Raw genomic sequence first — 18,913 nt, 5'->3', positions numbered from 1 at the left:
AATCCTTTTTCCTTTGCTTTCATGGCAGAATCTCATTTTGATCCGACAACAGTCCTGGGCAAAAAGCAGGCAGTATTTAGGAGAGTGGTTTTCAGTACTCTGACTTGTGGGGTTCTTTGGAGGCCCTTAGAAGCCAAGCGGGGAAGTGAAATGAACATAAGGGTCTCCCTGTCCCTCCTCCAAGTACACATGAACACACTTCCTCCAATCAGAAGATGTCTATTCTAACTATTTGAACTTCCTCAGGAAGCTGTCATTAAATCAGGTTCTGCTGGGTGTAGAGGGTGGTGTGGAGGAAGAAATCCAAGATCTGGCTTTTTCCTGCAAATTAGGACTTCTGAGAGGATGGCCTTGGCATAGAATTGAGGCTCAAGAAGGAGAGGCAGAGCCTCGGGGCTCTTTCTCATGGAGGTACTTGTTTCCCTTTGTTTGTTTGTTTTTAGTAGATTGGAGCCTGTAAACAATTTAGGCCACAGTCCCAGAGGGTAAAACCGTGTCTGAGCACCTACTTCACTCAGAATTACACACGTAAAACCTGCAAACATTGGGATGAAAAAAGGGAATCAAACTTCAGACTGGAATAAAATGCACTGCAATTCTGAAAGACACACGATACATTTTAACCCATTTTATAAATACACTCCATTTAGGAATATTAAAAAAATTACTGACTCATTCATAAAATAAGCTGGTCTAAGGGAAGCCTGTGTTTAGACTTTCTAGGTCTTGGAGCTTTTGCTGATGGCCCAGTCTGGGGCATGCTCTGCTCCCAGCCTTTTGCACCAGCATGTACACTCACACGTGGGCCCGCACTAGGATGTGGGTTTCTGAATCTACCCATTTCAACTTCATACTTCCACACTATAACAGTACCTCGCCTGTTAAAGAATGGGGCACGTGACATTTTGATGAGGTCTTCTTGGTGCAGCCGTTTTGACTCTGGGACATTTTGGCCTGGGGAAAAAATCAAAATATCAAACTTTCAGGGAAAAAATTCTGAGTAATGTGCACGACAGAAAGATCAACTCATGTCTCATTTTCTCTCCTAGTAGCACTTTGACAAAACTACCGAATAAACATGTGCCTCATTCATACCTCAAACCCCGCACCTTTCCCCATCTCTACTCTGCTGCTCGTCCCAAACCTGCCTCTGTTCCCAACCACAATCCCTGTTCTTAGGGTTACGGAAAAAATAAAGACAGAAAAGATAAAACAACAGTTTATTATTACTTAAGTGAAGTGTCCATCTAAACAGTGCACTAAACAGACAATTTTAAATTGACAAAAATGATGGCATATATATGTATCTCACTTGAGAGAATACCTGACACATGTGATAAACATGTGTAATGTATTTGTATTTGTTATATATAATGTGTAATATATTTGCGTATATTAACTCACTTGATCCTCACAACATACTGAGGCACAAAGAGGTTAAACAGTTTGCCTAATATTACTTTGCAATGCAAGTGGGTTGGGGCTATGCTTCAGACCCAGCCAGACTGTGTTCCTAACCACTGTGTCACCTGCACATGTGTCCTCAAATCAGATGGTGAGGAGGTCACCAAATGCATTATTTTTTATTTATTTAGCGGTACGCGGGCCTCTCACTGTTGTGGCCTCTCCTCTCCCGTTGCAGAGCACAGGCTCTGGACGCGCAGGCTCAGCAGCCATGGCTCACGGGCCCAGCCGCTCCGCGGCATGTAGGATCTTCCCGGACCGGGGCACAAACCCGTGTCACCTGCACCGGCAGGCGGACTCTCAACCACTGCGCCACCAGGGAAGCCCCAAATGCATTATTTTTTACCTTAAATATAGAGTTTAAGATGGATTAATGAAAGGCAATGTCCAAATATACAACTTGATTAAATCTACTCACTGATAGATGCAAGTGGAATTCACTGTGGAGCAGCTGACATGGGGCAATTAATAAATGAACTTTATTTGTCCAATCTGGAAAACACTAAGAATATGAGCAGAACATCTGTGGAGAAGAAACACCATAGAGAGTGCTTAAATGTACGAGGACTGAGAGAAGAAATCTGAGACTTTTGAGCCTGGAAATGGAACACAAATGCAGAACTATCAGAGAGGAATCTCGTTATAATTTTCTTATGAATTCATCATGAATAAAATGTTTGATATCAGAATTTGTAACTGAGCAGGACCCTATGGTGCCTTCCCACAAATGACCTCCCACCAGGCCCTCCTCCATCTGCCTTTTGTCTGTAGAAAAACTTTAGTCAAAGAATGTATTTAAACAGAGAAGTGAGAAAATGCAGAAAGAAAGGAAAACAGAATACAAAATAATAATAGTTTAGCCATTAAACAAAGTCAAGGACCTTTCATTCCTCCTCGAGGGCTATAGAGAATATTCTGAGTCATGTCCTTTGAGCTGTCTGATAGATACTGAACCTCACCCTCTGCCCCCACCAGGTAGAAGAAGTTAACTGTATGCTGCCCACAAGCATGTAGACCCCAGACTGGTTGGAACCAGAAGATTGATGATGCTGACTACCGATTACCTCACCACCAACCAATCAGAAGAGTGTCCACGAGCTGACCACACATTCCACAACCTCCCTCCCTCACCCTGTCTTTAAAAATCTTTCCCTGAAAGCCTTCAGGGAGTTTGGGTCTTTTAAACACTAGCTGTCTGGACTCCTTGCCTGGCGCCCTGCAATAAACGCTGCCCTTTCCTTCACCACAACCTGAGGTCAGTAGATTGATTTTGCTGCAAGTGGACAAGCAGACCCAAGTTTGGTTTGGTAAGAAACCCACTTTAATCAAATGCCCCTGTGGTTCAGAAGAGTGGGTTTTCAGATAATTTACTGAAAGAAGTTTCCTAATACATTTAGATTTTTCTGGTTGACACCAGCAATGAGGAATGAGTGGGGTAGGGGGAGGTGGGCTAGGTTCAGGGATAGGGAATGGAGGAAGGGGAGATGAAAACTATCGTACAAACAGCACATACTAGGCCCCAGGTTTCAACAAAAATGACAAATGAGGACATAAGCAGGGGTAGAGTGAGGGTCAGGATAGGACAGTTGACATTACCTGGTAATCTTTTTAAAAAAGTAAAGATTTCTTTTTAGGAGGAAATCTACAAGACTGGCTCATGGGGAAGAATTATTGATCAGTGGCTGGCATTGACAGCTAACATTTATTACACATTTACTGATGCTTTAGATAGATGTATTACTTCATTTCAGCCTCATAACAATCTTGCAGGGTAGGTATTTTTATTTCCCACCTGTATAGCTCAGGAAAACAGGAGCATAGAGTCAGCAACTTGCCTAAGGTCATCTGGGAAGAACGGCAGAAGCTGGGATTTGAACCCCGTCACATCCCTCTAGGGCCTGACTTCATAATCGTGAGAGTCCCTTGAAGGCCAGGAGTGGGGACTCCCTCCTCCCACCGGACCAGCTGCCAGAGCAGTAAATCTGTCTAGATATAACGTCTGTTTTTTAAATATCTTTTTACCTTTTATTTTTATACGTCTCATTTTAGACAGTACTCATCTCAATAGAGGGGAATATAAATGTGGACAAAAATCATGTCTACATTTTGGAAAATCTAATTTGGAAACAAAATTTTAAAAGTCCTGCCATGAATTTCCTAACTCGGTCCTCTTGAGGCTGACAGTGAAAATTTGCTCTCAGAGGTCATGGTGGGTTGGCTACCAGAGGCTTTCCTAACCAAGGAAATAAAACTTTAAAACCAGGAAACTGAGAGGTGAGCATTTTAAAACTCCAGGTTTTTTGCAGGCCTTATCATGTTAAAAAAAACCTTCAGAAAAACTAACACTTTAGAATCTGTATATGTATTTATAATTTACATAAAATGGCTGTCCTTAATTTTCGGCTGATCATAACAGCTGGCTTATCGTAGGTGCTCAATAAATACATGTTTTTGGTTTTGTTTTTCGGCCGTGCGACGCGGCTTGTGTGATTTTAGTTGCCCAACCAGGGATCGAACCCGGGGCCCCCTGCAGTGGAAGTGCCGGGACCAGGGAATTCCCTAAATACATTTTAAATAAGCAGATGGATGAATGAGTTTGGCAAAGCCAATGTCAATACCAGCACTGGCCAAGACAGCAATATCTAATATTTATTGATTACTTGTTATGTGTCAGGTATAGCTTAAATATATAGCACACTCACTCATTCAAACCCTCAAGCAACCTTTGGAAGTAAGGACTACTTTTAATCTTTATTTTGTAGATAAGAATACAGGGTCCAAAGATGTTTCACACTTACTCAAAGTAAGTTGTATACCCACGATTTAAACTTGGGCCCTATAGCCTGGGGCTTATCCTGGGATCCACCGGGACAAGTCCCCTCCAAGAAACAAAGCTCATCTGGGCCTGATTAATCTCTGTTTAGTCACTCCCAGAAAAAAAGTGGTCTGCAGGCATTCTGGAGGGACCTCTTGGAGTCTAGTGATGAGGCTGACCAATGAGGTTATGCAAGGGCAAAATGACGTTGGGCCATGATTGAGGATGGGCTGTGGCCAGGCTGGGGACTAAGGGAGTTGTCACTTCCTGTGGCTGATGGAGGTGGTGCTCCTTTGTCAGAGTTCTGTAGGGAATCCAACTGAAAATATGCTTTTAAAAGTGGATGAGGGGAGGGGAAAAAAGTGAATGAAACTTGGAATATGGTGATTATGGGCCTCAGTTGTCAGTATCTAAATTCAATATGGTGTCCAATATGTACCCCGGCAGAATGAGAAGGTAAGAGAAGCCCAACCTCAAACACCTCCTTGAGTTATAAAGCCCAGCCTTGGGAGAAGAAGGATCACCACTGTCAGTAGAAATAGGGTGTCCTATCTTAGGTACTGGCCCTCTAGGAGGTCCTGGATTGCCCAGAACAATCCAGACACGGCAAAAGTACCTCCCAGCAGGAAACCATCTGGATGGACTTTAAAAAAGATTCATAAAGTCTCCCAGCTTCTCCTTGACTGTCATAATGACAGAAAGGAACTTGTGGTGGCAACCCAAGAGAGGGTTCTCCCAAAGCCCTCCAGGGGTGGGGTGGGGATGTGTAATTAAAACCTGGAAATCTGTCCATTCAAATCAGGTTGATTAAAAAAAAATCAGGCAAAAATACAAAGCAGTCCCAGAGCCCAGTGTACATCCACCACTCTGCTTCTTGTCATGAGACTTCATCCAGGGGTTCAACACCACCTTGCTCCTCACCAGTGTCAGGCCAGGGCAGTGCAGTTGGGCCCTTCCACAGGTGTGGCCTGCACAGTGTGCACTTTGGCTCAGAATTACTGTTGTGTCCTGATGTATTATTATAAATAACACTATTGTTATATATTATGTACAATATTATTTATATATTATATATAATATCATATATAATATATTAATAATACTATTATTTATATATTGTATATAATATATTAATACTATTATTTATATATTATATTATCTATGAAAACACTATGTGTGTATATATATCCCTCAAATCCAAGGGTTATAAAAAAGACCAGAGACTTTCAATAGCATATTTTTTTAAAAGACATTTCAGATGATCTTTTTTTTTTTTTTACAGTTTAAAAATTTTTTTTAAATTTATTTTAAGTTTTGGCTGTGTTGGGTCTTTGTTGCTGTGCGGGGGCTTTCTCTAGTTGTGGCAAGCAGGGGCTACTCTTCGTAGCGGTGCGCAGGCTTCTCATTGCAGTGGCTCCTCTTGTTGCGGAGCGTGGGCTCTAGGCGCACGGGCTTCAGTAGTTGTGCATGCGGGCTCACTAGTTGTGGCTCGCGGGCTCTAGAGCTCAGGTTCAATTGTTGTGGCACACGGGCTTAGTTGCTCCATGGCATGTGGGATCTTCCTGGACCAGGGCTTGAACCCGTGTTCCCTGCATTGGCAGATGGATTCTTAACTACTGCACCACCAGGGAAGTCCCTCAATAATATTATTTAAAAGCAGAACATTTTTTTTCCCTGAATGAAATCATGTCTGAAACCTCAGCACAGAAAGTAAAGGGGAGCTCTCTAGATGCAAGGGCGGGGTGGGGGGCAGGGGAGGTGGCGGGAAGGGGAGTTAGGCAGGGCTGGAATTGGGGACATCCCAGGAGGGTCATCCCTGAAGAGACAGCAGGGAATGAAAATTCTCTGAGGGAAGACCCATCCTTTGTTTTGGGCTCCTGTATCCCCAGGCCTAGCCCAAGGCCTGGCCTGTTCAGCACTTGTTGAATGAAGTGGGGAAGAAGAAAGGAACGGGGCAGTTACATCTACATTCTTTGGCAATAGGGCGGGGACTTCAGGGTGGGGATGAAGAATGTCTTTAAAACATATATACACTACCAAATGTAAAATAGCTAGTGGGAAGCAGCCACATAGTACAGGGAGATCAGCTCTGTGCTTTGTGACCACCTAGAGGGGTGGGTTAGGGAGGGTGGGAGGGAGATGCAAGAGGGGTGAGATATGGTGATATATGTATATGTATAGCTGATTCACTTTGTTATAAAGCAGAAACTAACACACCATTGTAGAGCAATTATACTCCAATAAAGATGTTAAAAATTTTTTTAAAAAATAAAAATAAAAAATGAATGTCTTTAAGTATGGGAGAAGCTAGTGGGCAACAAACATATTTTCTATGAACTGTTTGTCGTTCTTCCTTCTATGGTTGATGACTGATACTGATGTTAATTAATGGGCTGGTCATGTATTTGTCCCTGAACCTCAAGTCTTTCTTCCTTTCTTTCTTCCTTTCTTTCTTTCTCTCTTTCTTTCTTCCTTCCTTCCTTTCTTCCTTCCTTCCTTCCTTCCTTCCTTCCTTCCTTCCTTTCTTTCTTTCTCTTTCTCTCTCTCTCTCCCTTTCTTTCTCTCTTTCTTTCTCTCTTTCTTTCCCTTCCTTCCTTCCTTCCTTCCTTCCTTCCTTCCTCCCTCCCTTTCTTTCTTTCTTTCTTTCTTTCTTTCTTTCTTTCTTTCTTTCTTTCTTTCTTTCTTTCTTTCTTCTTTTCTTTCTTCCATTCAAGAACCAGCTCTCTGGATCCTCTATCATCCCAAAATACCTCTTGGAACTCCTGCCAGGAGTCCCCATGGGGTAGAATGTAGGGTAGTTGCCCCAAGTCACTGCTCACTCTGAAAGGCTCTCATGGACTTCCTCACAAGACCCTATGGGATATTTTTCAAAGTAAAATGTCTGTAGCAAGTTTCTGAGAATAAAGGTGAACTTTTTAAAAAAATTAGTGTTGTCTTCAGAAATGAATATTTCATCTGATGGTGTCTAACGTCATTCTGGAGGGGGGTGATGAGATTTCCAGTGATTCTAGGTGTTCAGAGTTAGTTTTATTATTTTTTGAGGGATAAATGAATAAGATGACAGCTGGCTATCGCATGCCAAGATTTAGCAATTGGTTTGCAGAATCCTTCAGTCATGTGTAGACATTTTCTGGTCCTAAAGTCTTCACCTTACTGCCAAAGTTGGAGAGGTGATTTAGCTGGGAAACATCATATGAAGAGTGCTTGGTTAGCATTTTTTCTCACCTACCAAGTCATAAAAAGGACTTTATCCTCCAGGAATGTAGGCATTTTTGTCTCTTTTATTCCCTGTTGTATTCTAGGCATCTAGAACAATACCTTGTAAGTGGTACACACTCAATAACTAGTTTATGAATGTATGAAGTATGCTTCTCTGCAAATCCTTTGTGAAATTCAGGCCCATGGGCCAAAAGGAATCAGGTATCAACTTCTTTGACTTTCCAAACATTAAACATTTTTTTTTCTCAGCTGTAGATGCCTTTACTAGGGTCCACCAATCTACTCCACATTCTTTGAGATGAATGGGACAGAAAGACCAACTTTTAGATCCAACTCAATACAAAAAAAAAAAAAAAATCCCTAAAATGTGTAGAGATGTTAATTCCCTGATAGTACAGCATAGAGGGTCCCAACATGTCCAAGTATAAGGATGTCTGTTTAATATTCAAAGTTTGGCATATTGTCACATAATGGTTGTTGTATGTTTAGTATCCAGTCATTGCTTTTTGCCATAATATATTTTCTCAATTAAAAATTCAGTCACATTTAAAAATAAATTTGCATTTTATTACTCAAAACTACATCTATAGCACTTGAAAAATAGTAATAAGTATATATGAAAAACATTTGATTTATAACAATGCTTGACACATACATAGATTCATGGACTACTCTCTTCCCCTCTCCCATCCCCCACCCAAATCTGATGGTGGAACAAATACAGATAGATCATATTACATTTATAAATAAAAGCTGCTTTTGGTTAATTTGCATAAATTATTTTTAAGGAATGAAGTCCTAGTAACACTAGTAGTAATAGATGAACACACTATAGCTATTCACTATCCGAAGACTGAAATTTTGGAGGAGTTAACTCCTTGAGATAGGCATCTCGGAGAGCAGCCCACCTGTGTCCTCTATCGTTGCCTTGAGCCATCAACAGGTGGCATCATTTTATTCACACAAGAAACCTCCCTTTCAGGAATGTATATATTTTTTTGTTTTTTGTTTTTGTTTTTGTTTTTTTTTGCGGTACGCGGGCCTCTCACTGTTGTGGCCTCTCCCATTGCAGAGCACAGGCTCCGGACGCGCAGGCTCAGCGGCCATGGCTCACGGGCCCAGCCGCTCCGCGGCATGTGGGATCTTCCCAGACTGGGGCACGAAGCCGTGTCCCCTGCATCGGCAGGCGGACTCTCAACCACTGCGCCACCAGGGAAGCCCAGGAATGTATATTGCTTCTTGGCCCCTGCCTTCTCCCTGGAGGTCCTGGGCAAAGAGTCAGGAAAAGAATGCGATTGCTCAGGCGAAAATCAATGGCCTGGCATTTCTTCTCCTTGGGTGACTCTACTCAAGGAATGAACTGCATTGGCACTGAGTAGGGAAGACGGCACATCCCCTTTGGATTCACTCCTTGATTTATAAGCCATAACCTCAGGGACAATAGCTGGAGGGCCTGACCGTATCCTTGAGCCAGCATCTCGGCTGATGTCACAGTAACAGTGCTTCCCTAGCACCTGAGAACCAATGTAAAAAAAGCCCGAACCAAATGAAACATTGAATATCAATGTTATTCCAAAGGTGAAGCAGCAGAAGTATGAAGAGCTGATTCCCCCCAACTTTCTTCAAGTTTTAGAGCCAAGCATGATGATGGCTTCAGTCAAGAAGTGAAGTCAGGGAGCATATAAGGCAGAACTTGCCCCAAAGATAGCTGACTTTTCATGTGCACCTGAACAGGGTAACAGCAGAGGTTAAAGCTATGGGTGACTAACAGGGGATCCATGATGATCTCATATGACTTTAGTAGAGGCTGCTGCTACCTGCCTGGCATCCACTTCCCCTCCTTCCTTACTAAGAGAACCTCAATTCAGTGTTATCAGCAGTGTACGCAGCTGATAAACCACATTTTCGATCTTCCTCTACACAGGTGGCTACGCTGTTTTGGCCATTGACATGTAGGTGAATGTGATGTTGTGATTTATATTAAGAAGTATATATTTGGTTTTCATCCCCATTTCTGGCACAGAGCTCCTAAAACCCTTGAAATTTCCTAAGTGATAAAGGTGTCTTGATATTCATAAGAAACCCCTTTCAACCACACCTGAGTTTATGTGAATGAGGTGACTTTTGGACCACACCTAAGGATGGGGGCTGGTTGCAGGGGAACAAACCCTGTGATTAGAGGGTTGGAACTTTCAGTCCCACCCCTAACCTCAGGGGTGGGGACAGGGGCTGGGAGGTTGAATCCATCACCGATAACCAATGATTTAATCAATCACGCCTATGTAATGAAGCCTCCATGAAAACCCCAAAGGTAGGGGTTTGGAAAGCTTCTGGTGTGGTGAGCCCTAGGAGCTACTAGGAGAGACGTGAGATCAGGGAAGGCATGTGAACTCCGAGTCCCTTTCCCTACACCTTGCCCATGTATCTTCCATCTGGCCGTTTCTGAGTAATATCCTTTGTAATAAACTCATAGTCTAGTAAGTAAATTGTGTGAGCCATTCTAGAAAATTAACTGAAACTGAGAAGGGGGTCATGGGAACATCCAATTTATAGTCAGTTGGTCAGAAGCACAGGTGACAACCTGGACTTGTGATTGGGGTCTGAATTGGGGGAGTCAGGGGGTGAGCAGTCTTGTAGGACTGAGCCCTTGGCCTCTGAAATCTGATGCTATCTCCAGGTAGATAGTGTCAGAACCAAGTTAAATTGTAGGACGCCCAGCCGGTATCACAGAATTGCTTTGTGTGGGGGAGAAAACATCACACGTCTGGTGTCAGAAGTGTTGTGATTGTGGTAGTAGTGTAGGAGTGAAGGAGAAACAAGGGAGAAGTGAGTTTTTCGTACACAGTGAAGGTTATTGATTGGAGCTCTTCCTGAAAACTCCAATAGCAGGACTGACCCAGCCATACACCTGTTTGTCTTTGGTGCTTCCTCTTCTCTCCTGGTTATAGTATTAATGTGATGGCCAGAGTGGCAGCTGCCATCTTAGGACAAGAGGAGACCTTGGGGTTGTAAAGCACACCGGGGATAGTAAAGGAGATAGAAGGTGATAACATAGCAGAACCTCCAAAGCAGCGTAAGCTGCTCATCTCTGGACTTAACTTGCAGGAGAGAACAGTAAATTCCATCTGGCTCAACTCACTCACTGTTACCTTGTGGACCAAGAGCTTTGGCATCACCTGGGAGCTTGTTAGAAAGGCAGGATCTCAGGCCCCTCCCCAGTCCAACTCAATCAGAATCTGCATTTAACAAAATCCCCACATGCTTTGCACACACACTGAAGTTGGAGAAACACCAATACAGATGTAGTTGGTATATGTACCCCAGTTTCTCTGTTTATAAGAGATATAAGAATAATGCAACCTACTTGCTAGTACTAAAACATAGTTAGAATTACATAATCATAGGGTAGAACAACTAAAGAGACTTGAGTTCTTTGCATACAAAGAAATGAAGCTTTTGTGTAAATTAGTTAATTCATGTTCCAGCCACTACTTTTGGCACCAGAGATATCTAACAACGGATACATGTAAGCATTGCATTACAATAACTGTTTACATGCAACAAGAGAGATATGCCCAGGTGTTTGGGGAAAACAGACTAGGAGGCTAAGCCTTCCCTCCTGGGCCATGGAGCATATCAGAGAAAATTTCTTGGAAGAGAAGTCACCCAAGTAGTTATGGGTGATCTTGCTGCTTCTCCCAGCTTCAGGGATGCAGAGGCCATCCTCTTTGGACTTAAGGCAGCCTACCAGCCTCCCCAGAGGAAGAGTTGATGCTTAGAAAACACAGATTCCAACACTAATGTCTTCAATGTATGCCACCTTTAGTTTCTCGGTTGGTTCATAATATGAACTCCTTGACTCCATTTTACGGTCGAGGAAAATGCAGACACTGAATAGTGAGTGTATTTCAAGAAACTCAGAGTAGGTGACGGATTAAGCCCATATGAGGTTTCAGCGTTCATTGACCACTGATATCATCTCAATTTTGTCAACACTGGGTTTTGATTTCCATTGTTGATTAGCTATCTCTCTTCATCTGTATTTCTGTATAATCTGAAGTTGGAAATCCTTTTAACAGATATTTAGAATACATTTTCCCCTTTTCTTTATATTTCTATTTGATATTCTTCAGTTCATTATATTTTTTAAAATGAAATCACATTTTTGGATATTTGTGGTTTGGCTGGCTAGCTGGGAAACTGTTTTCTGGCATTCATTAATGCTTTTTTTCTTTCCATTTAAAGAACATTTACTGGATTTGGTACTTGAAGAAACAAAATGCCAAATTAAGAAATGGGAGGGAGAATAAATGCCCTGTGCATGCAAAAACCCAGAAAGATTTTTTTTTCTCCCAATTTTTATGGATTTGACAGTATTGGGAAAGGGAACATTGTTTCTAACAAAACCCAAATTTTTATTTCTCTCTCCAAGAGATGTGACTTTAATCCTTTTTTTTTTTTTCTTTTTTCCGGCTACTTTCCTGAAATGGTTTTCTAGGGTCTGATTTTCTTCTTCCTTAAAATAGACTAAAATAGCCTTGTTGGGGAATACCATCATGGAAGTGAAACAGACAAGGACTCAGCTTGCCTCACACTCATGGTCTGTCTACTTCTCTAGACAGTGCCTGGGTCCACAGCTCACTGCTTCTCACTGCCCTAAGTTAACTGCAACGAGGGGAAGACAGGAGAGCCTTGGGATATTTTTATATTCTCCTCTCTTCTGAAGAATTCACAAGTTAGCAAGTATTCAACCAGTGCTAACTAGAGGGTATTGCCAAGCATAACAGACTACACACAAGTCAACAAGGCCTCCCTCATATTGCAATCCCAGCAGAAAATGGTGTAGCAAAAGCAATCCCCAACCCTTGGTTGTCTGCCACACAAGTTCTTGTTCCAAGCTACGTATTCAGCCAGTTCTAGGACGGTGCCACCTTTTCCTATGTCCAGCACTAGGTTTACACCCGCAGTCCTTTCTACCCAGAATGTGTTATTTGGCTCTAACAAATGCAAGAGGAAGTGCCCTTCCCTGCACAGAAATCCAAACACAGGGTGAAACCACAGCTCGTTTTCAACAGGCCTCCTGTTATGAGTCCTCCCGGCTGTGCTGCCTTTCTGAAAGTGAGCTGGGGACTGGTGGTTCGAAGCCGTGGCCTCTGCCTCTTCCCGAGGATGCCTCTAACGAGGATCTTCAGATCATTAGTCACGAGCTGGAGATTTACCAACATGGCTCACTGAACCAGGTCGTGCTTTGTCAGATGTGAAATTCTAATGTTCTAACACATTGCTTGTTTGCAGATTGTGCCTTAAATAAATATGCTGATAAAATATAAAACAATACAGTGCTCTGAACTAGTGCATTATTTATGGCTTCATTTACTCAATAATCGTTTATTAAGGGCCTAATATGGGCCAGGCTCTGTGCTACGTGCAGCAGTTACAAGTCAGAAAAGAGATGGCATTGCCCTAAGTGGGCCAAGGATTCAAATCTCTGTCTCACCTCTCTCCACTAAACTACAAGTTCAGTAAGTGACCGCTGGTATGTAGGGAGTATAGTGGGAATGCAAAAAAGGGAGTAGTAGATTCCACTTATGCAGGAGGGTTGCAGCTAGTACATACAGTACTTTTTTGTAAATCAGAGACACATCCTCTGGGCTCAGGTATTCTCTACCCCAGAACATGGGATTTGGTGAGTGGAGTATGGGCTGTTTTGATGCCACACTCACCTCTGCAGCAAGTCCTGATCAGGACAGTTTTCTTCAGGGGTGGTGCTTGAGCTCAGTCTTGAAAGATATGGAGGTGTCTGCTGAGAGGACAGGTATAAACAGCATGCCAGGAGGAGGGGACCGTGGAGCAAAGGTAAATAGATATGACACCACCTGGCACAGTCCTGGTACTACAAGCAGTTGAACTTGGTGGGATGGGGCATAAAAGGAAGGAGAGGTAGGCAGAGGCCTGGTTGTAATCGACCCTGTGTTCCAAACTAAGAAGAAAATCCTTCATTCTGAAGGTTGTAGGGCAACATTGAGGGGGTTCCCAGAAAACAAGTGAGACGATCACATTACTCATCTTCATGGCAGCATCAGAATGGGTTGCAGGTGTTGAAAACAGCAGTAGGAGACCATGAAATAGTCCAGGTGATGGAGAGTGTGTTTGAACTTTCAACAGGCAACAGGGCTGAAGAGGTGAGAATAGATTTGAGAGAAGAAAAGGTGGTAGGATCTGCAGAAGGTGGTAGAATCTGGGGATTGGTGGGATTTTAGAAGAGGAAGAGATTTGGGTGTTAAGGATGAATGGCTCCAGGGCGTCTTGTTTGGGATCCTGGATGGTTGCCGGTACTTTTCACTTAAGAGGGATGCAGGGGGAAGAGGTGCTTAATGGGGGTACTCTCAGAGGAAGAATGCTGGGCGCTGTCTTACCAATGGCTACCGTCTGTTTATGGTACTGTTTTGGCAGCAGTGGGAGGTGTGGCAGGCAAAGTGCAGAGGAGCTTATCAGTCCCCACTTCATGTCACAGATGACTGAAGAATTTTTACCCAGATCAGACCCAGAACTTGAGCTGCCTACTCTATCATCACACAGAGAAAAATATCCTTCCAAAACTATGGCTCCGTTGGCTCTGACTCAGTCTGGAGAAGGCAGTGTCTGCCATTGCTCGTAGGGGGCAGTGGGTTGGTGGGCCAGCCTGACATAATGCATCCCCCTGAAAGGAAAACCTCTGAAGCACATGCTGTGACACACGTCAATACCATTGACTTACCCTACATAATGGGAAGACCACACTCTTTAGCACTAATAAAACACGCTACCCTTCAACTGCAAGTTATGTGTACACTCACAGAGTAAAAAAGAGGCCAGGACTACAGTTTATATACTTTATAATTCTTCTTCTAAGTTCTCAATTTAATGAGTGTATATATTTTTTTGAGTTTTAGAATTTTATTTATTTTTCATACAGCAGGCTCTTATTAGTTATCCATTTTATACATAATAGTGTATACATGTCAATCCCAATCTCCCAGTTCATCCCACCCAGCACCCCCTCCCCCCCTACTTCCCCCGCTTGGTGTCCATACGTTTGTTCTCTACATCTGTGTCTCTATTTCTGCCCTGCAAACCGGTCATGAGTGTATATATTTTTGAATTTTTTATTATGGAGGATTTTAAGCATATATGAAAGTAGAGTAGAAGGGATAATATAATATACCCATCCTTGTATCCATCACCCAATTCCAGCAATTATTAAGTTATAGCCAATCTTATTTCCTCTATACTGCGGCCAATATCCCCCGTCCCTCAGATTATAGATTATTTTGAAACAAATCTATTGAAGATTAAATATACTACATATGTAGTGTATAAAATATTACATAATTATATATATAAAATATATTTTTAATTTTTATTTTATTTTATTTTTTGGCTGCACTGCATGGCTTGTGGGATCTTACCTCCCCGACCAGGGATTGAACTCAGGCCCTTGGCACTGAGAGCACAGAGTCCTGACCACTGGACCGTCAGGGAATTCCCTAAAATATATTTTTTTACATAAACTTTTTATTTTGAAAGTTTTAAATCTAAAGAATTTAGATTTCTTTAAAATCTAAATACCCAGTTTCCCCTATCATTAACATTTTGCACTAGTAATTACATTTGTGATAATTAACGAACCAACATTGATACATTATTAACTAGACAGTCCATATTTTATTCAGATTTTCTCGGTTTTTCCCTAATGTCCCTTTTCTGTTCCATGAGCCTATTGGAGGTATATTTTACTCTGCATTTAAAAATCTTCGTGGACTTAGGGATGTAACGCTCCATCTCATCCCTTACATGTAAGTTTTTCAGGTCTAAGAAGCCTGTGTCACATCGTGTTCACTTCATCCCTTTCTCCCTCCTTTCTCCCTTTCTCTCATGCTCTAACGGGAAGTGGATGTCTAGCACACAGGCCCACGGCAGCTTAGGGGCACTGATACCTTTGCTACCCTAGGAGCACTTTGGGCACATGCCACTACGGAATTAATGCTGGGAAAAACCACTGAATGGACTTTAGGAGAGTGGGGAAGCAGACAATTCAGAAAGGGGCAATGTACCTTTAAAAATACATTTGTGAGTTCACCACATTAATTAAATGAAATGGAACTAAAGTCACCCAGGTTGTTTGGGTCAATGTCTATGTTGGCTGGTCACAGCATAGGGTGTTCTGTGACTCAGAGGCCCTGTGGAGACCTGGGGAGGGGCTGCTGGCTGTTCACCCCTCCTCAGAACTAGGGTACCTGGACACAGGCCATTTGCTCTCTGCTGGCGTCACAGGAAGTCAGTTCTCTTTGGAGGTGTTTGTTTTAAATCAGTGGTGTGTGTGGTCCACATTTCTGATGCAATGCTTGCCTCCAGCCAGCCTGTTGAACAAATCTAAGTGCGTGAGCCGGCTGGCTCAGGGCCAGAATGGCATCACTGCCCATTAATAGAAGTTGACAGAGCTCAGAAAAATGCTTTAGGTCTGGCAACAACCCAACTCCTCCTATACTGTGTCTGCCTCTGGGCAAATAAATGGAAAAATCAGTTTAAGGATGCTTATTTTCATGAGTTTGTGCTAATTTAAGCATTGATTTGCCTAATTACTGTCAGATTAAAAAAAATGTTTTGTGACACATGTTGCTTTTACCCAATTTATATATTCTTTTATAGGCTCTGCTTCTTTCCAAAAAAAGATTTGAGGATTTGAGATGATTTATTACAAAGGACATTTATTATTAGCATGTAAGCTTCCTCTGCTTTTCCTTGATGATGTTCTACTTATATAAATACAGCTGATGAAGTAAGAGCTTATTTATCTATCAAACATATGGAATACAATTATGGATACATTCAGAGTATACAGAGACTCACATCATATAACAAGATAACACAAATTATAAATAGATGAGAAAGAGAAAAGGAAACACAGTTAAGAACATAAAACATATGTTTTGTGGAAATTAGGACTAAAAAGAAATTGATACTGTGAAGTCCTCCAAATGGGTCACTTATCAGTCAACAAGCATCAGAAAAGCTATGAAGAAAGAGAAAACATGACCATCTGGTAAACCAAATGACAATAATCTAAAAATAAGCCACACAATTTTTCTGATACCCAAATCAGAAAGAAAATACTATGTAATGAACAGCCTCAAAAATATTCTTATTAGAAATTATTATGGGCTGAGTTTTGTGCCCTTTAAATTTATATGTTGAACTCCTAACCTCCAAGTGTCTCAAAATGTGACTGTATTTGGAGACAGCGTCTTTTAGAAAGTAACTAAGTTAAAATGAGACCATTAGGGTGGAGCCTAATTCAGTATAACTGGTGTCCCTAGAGGAAGAGGAGATTGGGACATACGCTCAGAGGGAAAAACACGTGAAGACAAGAGGCAGCCAAGGAGAGAGGCGTCAGAAGAAACCAACCCTGCCGACACCCTGGTGTTGGACTTTCGGCCTCCGGAAATGTGAGGAAATAAATTTCTCATGTGTAAGCCACCCAGTCTGCAGCACTTTGTCATGGCAGCCTTACCAAAATAATACAGACACAGTTATGAGTTTCCTAAGAGATATATCTAATGGCATTCCTCTTCTCAGGCAGATTACATCACCCTAAGGTACACACCTCCTCCTTTCCCACCTTCCACCCGAATTCACATGACAATTGTGGGAACTTTGATATTCTTATGTGACCTTGCCATGCTGACCACAGCTAATCAATCTGGAAGCAGGCATCTGACCCCAGACAGCCCAATCCGAACGCTTTTCTGGAATTTTTCCATGTGAAACCAAGAGAGCTTGATATTAGTCCTCTCTGATAGCGGAAACCGTAAGATGGAAGCCTCGTTATCTGTCAATGGCCATATTTTCTCCCAGGCTAAAAGATGTCAGGCAGAGTCTTAGCATTGTTCCAATTTCTAGTTTATTCTCTCATTCAGTAAATATTTATTGAATGTTACTATGTTCCAGGTGCTAGTTCAGTTGTTCCTGAAGTTCATTAGCATCCCTGCTTTCTTGGCATCTTAGTTTGTTGCTACTCTTTTATTGATTTTATCACCAATAACCACCCCCCCACCTTTTTGCCTAAGCCAGAGCAAGTGGATTTCTGTCACTTACAACCAAAGTAATACATCACAATTCCACACATTCTCCTTTCCTTTTCCCTTTCAAATATTAATTGTGCTGGTTTCCTTGTTCTGCCTGTAAAAATCTTTTTCTCCCAAATATCTGAGCTGACCTGGATATTCTCCTCCTCTTTCAGATTTGAGGGGTTCGTTACAGAGGCTTTTACTCACAACCGGGTGACTATGTCAAAGAGTCAGAAGTACCTAACCTCTTTTATAACCTCTCCTAAGGCAGAAATGATCGGTAGTAACAACATTCAATCATGGACTCAACATTATAAGTATTAAGGGAATTTCCTCCATCTAGTAAATCACTCTCTTTTCTTTAGTGGGTACATTATCTTCCACTTCATGTGAAATTTATCTTTTAGGAAAGATGCATGCAATTTTTTGTGTAACTGTTCTCAGTTTATAGATTTTATATTTTTCCCAAGACGAAGGTGAAAAATCATTAACTCTATGGTGAGGCTTTCAGCCATAGATAGGAAATGGGCACTCAATCAAGGATTCTTAAAACACATTCAAATAATTTAATAGATGTTTTCTATTCTGACAAATAACACCAAAGCCAAAGACCTAATACTTAGAAAAGAATGGTCTTTTGTTTTCATTCAGGAATGTCCACATTATGTCTATTTCTGTTGTGGAAACACATGATCTTTATTAATTAATTAATTTACTTTTACTTTTGGCTGTGTTGGGTCTTCGTTTCTGTGCGAGGGCTTTCACAAGTTGTGGCGAGCGGGGGCTACTCTTCATCGCGGTGCGCGGACCTCTCTCTGTCGCGGCCTCTCTTGTTGCGGGAGCACAGGCTCCAGACGCGTAGGCTCAGTAGTTGTGGCGCACAGGCCCAGCCACTCCCTGGCATATGGGATCTTCCCAGACCAGAGCTCGAACCCGTGTCCCCTGCATTGGCAGGCAGATTCTCAACCACTGTGTCACTCGGGAAGCCCTGGAAACACATGATCTTTAGCAGCCCAAGTTTGGATACCAGCACTACTTGGTAGGTGGGAGCACTGTACCAAGCAGGTCATTAGGCTCCAGGGCCTTAGTTTTCCTCCTTTATGGAATGGGAATTTAAAAAATTCCTACTTTGTAGTATAGCTGTGATGTCAATGATAATAAATTACTGTCACAAGTGTCTGGCATGTTATGGGCATTCAAGAAATTGTATTATCATCCAATTCACTATATAATTGCTTATCTCTAATGTTCAATTGCCTTGTACACTTACTGTCTATTCTTTCTTTCATGATTTTCTTTTTATCATTTG

General features: G+C 42.0%; 1 protein-coding gene across 1 annotated transcript in view; it reads left to right on the top strand.

Annotated features, from left to right (window-relative positions):
- The window catches only part of SNX18 (sorting nexin 18), a 91,124-nt gene extending 88,229 nt beyond the window's left edge, over positions 1–2,895 (top strand). The window contains exon 2 of the mRNA XM_049707143.1: positions 2,440–2,895. Coding sequence (XP_049563100.1) covers positions 2,440–2,453 — 14 coding nt within the window. The 3' untranslated portion in view covers positions 2,454–2,895. The remainder of the gene's footprint in view (positions 1–2,439) is intronic.
- The last annotated feature ends 16,018 nt before the right edge of the window (positions 2,896–18,913 follow it).

The sequence above is a fragment of the Orcinus orca genome, chromosome 3, assembly GCF_937001465.1.
Source record: "Orcinus orca chromosome 3, mOrcOrc1.1, whole genome shotgun sequence".
NCBI classification, from domain to species: Eukaryota; Metazoa; Chordata; class Mammalia; order Artiodactyla; family Delphinidae; genus Orcinus; species Orcinus orca.
Note: the sequence above shows the minus strand (reverse complement) of the source record. Positions and strands in the feature narration are given on the sequence as shown.